The following is a 7,129-nucleotide window of genomic DNA, read 5'->3' as shown; positions in this document are numbered from 1 at the left end:
ACTTCTTATGGTAACATTGGTAATTTAAAAAAGTAATTTAAAAAAATTGACTACTATAATTGATAGAATGTGAGAAGAATTCTTACATTATTAATAACAATTGCATAGATTTCATTTAAGTGGTTTGCATACAAATATTTAAAACCATTTTCAGTAAAAAAAAAAAATTTCAAAAATTATCCCTACTTTTCACAATTTCATTTAGTTAAATTTCCGAAATTTCATGCAAAGAAGTTTTAAAACTTTTGTAACTATTAAGGCATTAAACACCGCATTTAGTTTAATGCATTTCAATTATTTCATTTCATTATTCTATTTAAAACCTTATTCTTATATTTTTCCTTCAGACAATTATTTTACAAAGATAGCTTGATTCTTTGAAAAATCTCTTTATACAAACATATAATAACATATAAGCAAAAATAAATCTAACAAACTATTCGTTTGTTAGATTTATTTAACAGGTTCACAAGAATTTTATTCAATTTTTTTAAGAATGTGGGACTTTATAAACTGTGTCACGTGTATTTTTATTTTATCACACTTCCTTACACAAAATAAAATTAAAAAATTAGAAAATAATTCTGGAATCAAAGTTGCGTGAAAGATAATTTTTCCCGGTAACTCTTGATTATTTTTTTATAATTAATAAATGTAATAAGTGTTACCGGTAACTAGAATTAAGTTACAGGTAACATACCAGTAATTTACCGGTCAGTAACGTTACCGGTAAGTAACTCAATAATATTTAAATATTACTATTATATTACACCAATCATATTTAAACATGATTGGTTTTCGCTCATAACCATCAACTTATTTTTTTTTCTACTGCGAATTGATCAGCAGATCAATTTATATTAAGAATATTAGCAGAAATGTTTTATCTGTGCATGCTAATTGACGAAAAAAAACTTGTCTCATGGAGAATGGCCTTAATAATGTGCAATAACTTTTCTTATTGTAAAGGATATCTATTAATACAAAATAGTGAATTTTTCTTAATTTGGTTCGCTAAATTTATTTATAAAAAAATGTATTAACTTGAAGAAATTAAAATAAAAGGGAACAAAAAATAAAAAGAAGTTGTATTGATTTTTCTTTTTTTAAATCTTTAAAAATAATAACACTGTATTGAGTATAAATAAGTTATTATATTAAGTTATTATTAAATATGAAATTATATAGTACTTTATTTTTAATATTAAGTATTTAATATTAAAAATATCATATTATTACTATAATAATAAACTAAACTATAATAAACAAAATAATTCTATTAGATCATATATATTTCAGCAAAACTTCAAAGTTCTTTTAAAAACTTTTAAGTGTTTTTAAACAAAAGCAAGCGAACATCACTTCATTTAAATGATAACAAATTTTTTTTAAAAAAGGTACGCTTTAAGATAAAGCAATGTTTTAGCATGGTTACTTTTAAAGTAATAGCAAATGCATTAAAATTGTAAGTAAAATTTTCCAGGCTTTTGTAAACGCATGTAAAAACCATGCTAAAACAAAATTACTTTCTTAATAGCGTACTTAACTTAAAAGCGTATTTTACTTAAAAATAATGCTATTATTGAAAGTAAGCCTGCTTTAGCATGGTTTTTTTCAAAGCTATTGAAAATGTGTTTTAAATTTTAGAAACTAATAGTTTGTTTATTATAAATAAAAAACTATCAATTAATTGAAATTTTAGGGTTGAAAATTTCTGCAAATTTTTTGAGAAAATTTTGCTCAAAATTGTGACCTCAGAACAACAAGGTTTTAACTTATAATAGATTCTATTGTGGGTTAAAACCTTGTTGTTATATGGTTGCAACATAATACTTTTACATATATTACTTTTGTGGAACAACGAAAAGGAGTTTTTTTAAGTTGGCTTGTGCATTTATGTTATAAATGCACAAGCTGTGTTAGATTATAATAATTTATCTAAAAATTACATTAGAAAACACATTTGATCTAAATACTCAGTAAAATAATAATAAATCAACTTGCTTGGTATGATACTTATAAAACACACACACACACACACAAATCACCAATTTGGCAGTATTGATTGAAAAATATGGTATACATTTAAACCATTTTAAAGTGTAGCATAATTTTTTAATTTATTGATTTATAAAGTCATAAGTGTTCTAACAAGGTTATGGCGAGTGAGACTCAAGTTATAAAAGCACTTATTTAAACATAGCAGCAGAATTTATGACCTCAAAATCATTAGTTCTTTATTTTTATTGCTAACTATATTTTTAAATAGTTCAAATTTAGCAAAAATTACTTTACTTTTTGCTGTTCATCAATAACGTCATTAAATCAATAATCAATAAGGTCATTAAAATAATCAATAAGGTCATTAAATCAAGAAAAAATAGTAAAATACTTTAAATATTCAACCGAGCCTTTTTATATACAATATTACAGTTTTCACTAACTTGTAGGCCAATTTAATGGACATTGAAAAATCCCTTTTCTCTTTTAGGGATGGGGGTGCAAACAGTGTTTAGCCTTAAACAAAGCTTGCTACAGCAATAAACGTCAATATGCTTAGCAAATAACAGGATAAAACAACTTTAGAAAATTTTGAAAACAAATTATCATAGTTGCTACTTATTGTTATAATAAAAAAAACTCAACAAAATACCAAAAAAAGTGCTTTTCAAAGGGGGCTTTATAATATTTTTACAATCTGCTTCACGATATTTTACTATAAAATTGTCCATAACAAACTGCCTAAATATTTTAACATTTAATATTTGAAAAAATTTTTACTTAGCAGATTTTAATATTTAAAAAAATTTTAACTTGGCAATAAACCTGTTATAATAATAAATATAAAATAAATTTAAAAAATTAAGTATTTGTTTATTAAGTCATTTCACGCTGTTTTGTATCATATCTTTTTATTACTTATCAAAAAAACAGTTAACTCTTAAGGTTGTTTTTGAAATATGAACTCCTTATAAAACCGCATTTTAATAATTGTAATATATAGTTATTTTCATTTGTTTTCAATTTAAAAACGAAAATACACTCATGTTACACTTTTTAAAAATTAATATACTATGCAAAATGCTTTGTAAATTATTATAAATATATTAAATACATAAATTATTAAGTTTACTTATTACTTTATTAAATAAAGTAACAAATTAATTTATTGTTTACAATAAATTCATTTTATTTAAATTATCAAATGTATTTTTTTTATAATTCTTTTCAAACTTTTTCTGATTAATTTTATAAACACTTTTAATAGCAAAAAACTTAAGCACAAAAACAAACATTACATAAAACTTAATAGTGTTATATATATAACTTAATAGTGTTATATATATATAACTTAATAGTGTTATATATATAACTTAATAGTGTTATATATATAACTTAATAGTGTTATATATATAACTTAATAGTGTTATATATGTAACTTAATAGTGTTATATATAACTTAATAGTGTTATATATATAACTTAATAGTGTTATATATATATAACTTAATAGTGTTATATATATAACTTAATAGTGTTATATATATATATAACTTAATAGTGTTATATATATATATAACTTAATAGTGTTATATATATAACTTAATAGTGTTATATATATATAACTTAATAGTGTTATATATATAACTTAATAGTGTTATATATATAACTTAATAGTGGTTTCTATAAGCATTAAATAACTATTATGTTAAAGTTTTTATAAAATAAATTTAAAAAGGCTTTTAAAAGCTAAAATTTTGTTTGAAATTTATAAAAACCATCAGACAAAAAATAAAAAAAATTAATAACTAATTGCAACATTTTAATATAAATGGTAAAAATTTAATTCAAAAAAATATAATGCCTTGGCGTTTTTAAAAAAATGAAATAATTAAAAAAAAATGACTGTTTTATTAACATAGCTGTGCGTTCAACTTCAACTTTTGTATAAAAAATAAAAAGTTCAAAAAATTAATTTATTATATAATTATGGAACAACTAAAATGATTATAAAATAAACGCACATAAAATATGGGTCGGACAAAATGACTGATAGATGTCATTTTTTACAAGTGCCGGACAATGTCCAATATCTGACGCCTATTTTAAGACCTGTATATATATATATATATATACCTTTTTTTTTAATTTCTGATGAGTTTTTATAAATGAAATATAGTGTAAAAAAAAAAAAGTTGTAATCTTCTACTAAGAAGGTTGGTGTCCCCCTATGCCCCTCTCCCAGTGTTGCCAGCCCTGTAGTACAATTAACTATAAACAGTTTTTTTTTACTAAGTTTTTAGAAAACTGGATGAATGATGAGAAATTAAAAATGTAGCTAAAAATAAAAGGGGAACCAAAATTAAGTAAGTGATGTAATATGACAAAATTACCAGAAAATGACCAGTTATGAAAATCAATGGCTCTCAGAGATGCAGCCGTGATAAAGCTGTGGTAAAGTTAGAATCAAGAGTAACCATTTTCATTGCTGAGAATAATTTAGCTTTATCCTTGGCGGATAAACTGGTTCCCCTAGTGAAAGAGTCATCAGCAGACCATGCAGATGTCTTGTGCGAGACAAAAAATTGGTAGCCTTAAAAGACAAAGAACTAGTACAAAAAAATATTATTTTGGTTAAAATTGATATTTTTGAAATGGTTTACACCATGGTCATGTATATTATTATGGTGCTATGAGTAGGTGTTTGGTGCTTACTAATTAAAAAATCTTAGAACTTGTTGTTCATAAGCAACTACAAGTTGTTTTGAGAATAATAACATAAAAAAAAAAAAATTTAGCATTGTCAGAAAAAGATCAACTGAATCTGTTATTTAACTGAATCAGCTATTCAACTTTTGCTATCTAATTGGAGAACATCATTTTATAATAATAAATTTGTAATAACAGTAATGCTAGACTGTAAAAGGGCACTTGAAACAATAAACAAAAAGATTCTTATAGAAAAGTTAATGTTGAAGGTACAGTTATAAATTTAATTATAGACTATCTTACAAGTAAGATGGTCTTTAATCAATATCACATATTGATCTTTACGACCAAGAATTTAGTGCATTAATATGTGATATAGGGGTTCTGTGTAGTGTATATGGACCTCTTTTGTTTATGATTTATATGAACAATATTGCATTAAAAATTAGGTATTCATTAATCAATTTGATTGCTGATGACACAGCAGTGTGTACTGATTTCAAAGAAGCTATTTATCAATTAAACCAAGACTTAAACAAATACTTTGTAAATGGCTAGAAAATAACAAACTTAAATATATAAGTCCATAGTCATGCTTATTGCAAATTTGAAAAAAAAAAGTTATATTAAATAAAAAAAAAAACATAAACATAAAAGTATTTATTATGTTAGTTATTGAAATTGGTGATTGTGTGTAGTATTTCGGAATTCAAACAGATTACAAACTTAATTTTACTGAACACATCAAATATATATCAAGAAAAATTGCAGAATACCTTTCAAAATCAGTTCTTGTTCTTTTTGCTTTAACTATGCTTGGAGATGGAGTGAAAGGGTTTATGTTAGCATACACAACCAACTTTTCCCCTTGTTTACGATCTGATTTTTTTCTTTTACGATCATCTAAATTTGTTTTTTTCTTTTTTAGACGTGTTCTACTAGCTGGCCCTTCATTAGAACTTATGTCATACTCACTGTTGGTATTATTTTTAAATTTACTAACCAAAGTTTTTGGCGTGTGGGGAGTGTCAAAAAGTCTAAGAGCTAAGAATCCTCTTTGTATTGAAGGTGGAGACTGAAAACTGGTGCTCTTAATTGGAGAAATCAATCGCTTTTTAACTGGTGAATCTGGAGGAGAAATCATATCATCAGTGCTATTCAGTTCATCATCTAAAAACGATCTGTGACAACTAGTTATTTTATCTACTTCAGTGATTGAGGGTAAAGGTAAACCTCGCGATTTCTTTAAAACTGGTGTGCATGGTCGTTTATGGGATATCGGCGATACCATTTCTTCTGTAAATTTGTCAATAATATTTTGTGCCAAAGTGCTCATTCCAACATAGCAGTTTCTTTCATTAAAATAATTTGTTTTTATATCTTCTACCAATATATAAATCAATATAGAATTTTACATACATACATACGTGCAATAAAACTATGTATGCTCATATAACTGAAACTATGTTTAAATTAAATATAGTTAAACATTTCATGCAACGTAAAATATTAAACATTTAATGTATGTTGTTTATATAATTTACATTTGAACAATTATCCGGTTTGTGTTAATAACGAAGTGTTCTTAAAACGTACCATTTAGACATAACCTTAATTAAATAATTTAATTAAAATAATAGACAAACATATGAAAAGGTGAAAACTTTTATTCTGTAACACACGTTTTCCTGAGAAGTCAGTATATCCGTACTAATAACGTAAAAATTAGTTTTTAAATTTCATGCCGCACAAACGGAACTGATGACGAAAGGTAAGGAAAATTAAAAAAAGCATACCTAACAAGAGTTTATATTTGAAGAAATGTTTACTCAGACTAATTAAACGCACAAAACAGAATTTCTCAAAATTGAAAACGAAATTTATAGTTTTATTCGATTTATTTACAATATTTTTTAAGTTATTAAAATATGTTAACTACGGCAACAACATCACTATTGCAATTGTTTTGTTTTTTCACACTTTTACACGTCGGCTAATATAAACTTGAAATCGGAAGATCTTGTCGCACAATCAAATTAAGATTACAATATAAATATAATATTAAATGATACAAGTAGTTTAAAACAAAATAAATCTAAAATAGTTAAAATAGTGTTAGTTAAAAATAATTACTCAAATAATTTGGGTAAGGGGTTATCAATAAATTACGCCAAATTACCTCCCCTCATGACCGTTTTTGATCCCTCCACCCCCTCGTTACAAAATATTGTCATGAGGGGAGGGGTCAAAATACAGTCGACACAGAGGGGCAACACCATAATGAAGAAAATGCAAATATGACAGAACTGCTCATGATTGTGTTGATTTATTTTTGCGTTTGGCATAACCAATAATTTTCAGGCTTCGGTTTTTCAATATTCTTAATTAATAACTCTGCTACTATTTCATTTCATACAAAA

General features: G+C 24.7%; 1 protein-coding gene across 2 annotated transcripts in view; it reads right to left on the bottom strand.

The window, feature by feature from the left end:
• The window catches only part of LOC101234863 (wee1-like protein kinase), a 58,470-nt gene extending 52,029 nt beyond the window's left edge, over positions 1-6,441 (bottom strand). The window contains exon 1 of one of the 2 annotated variants that reach the window (XM_065813379.1): positions 5,486-6,441. In XM_065813379.1, coding sequence (XP_065669451.1) covers positions 5,486-6,045 — 560 coding nt within the window. In that variant the 5' untranslated portion in view covers positions 6,046-6,441. The remainder of the gene's footprint in view (positions 1-5,485) is intronic. The other variant, XM_065813380.1, reaches the window with a different exon arrangement.
• Positions 6,442-7,129: the final 688 nt, after the last annotated feature.

This window comes from Hydra vulgaris, chromosome 12, assembly GCF_038396675.1.
Source record: "Hydra vulgaris chromosome 12, alternate assembly HydraT2T_AEP".
Classification (NCBI taxonomy): domain Eukaryota; kingdom Metazoa; phylum Cnidaria; class Hydrozoa; order Anthoathecata; family Hydridae; genus Hydra; species Hydra vulgaris.
This window is presented reverse-complemented; position numbering and strand designations above follow the sequence as displayed.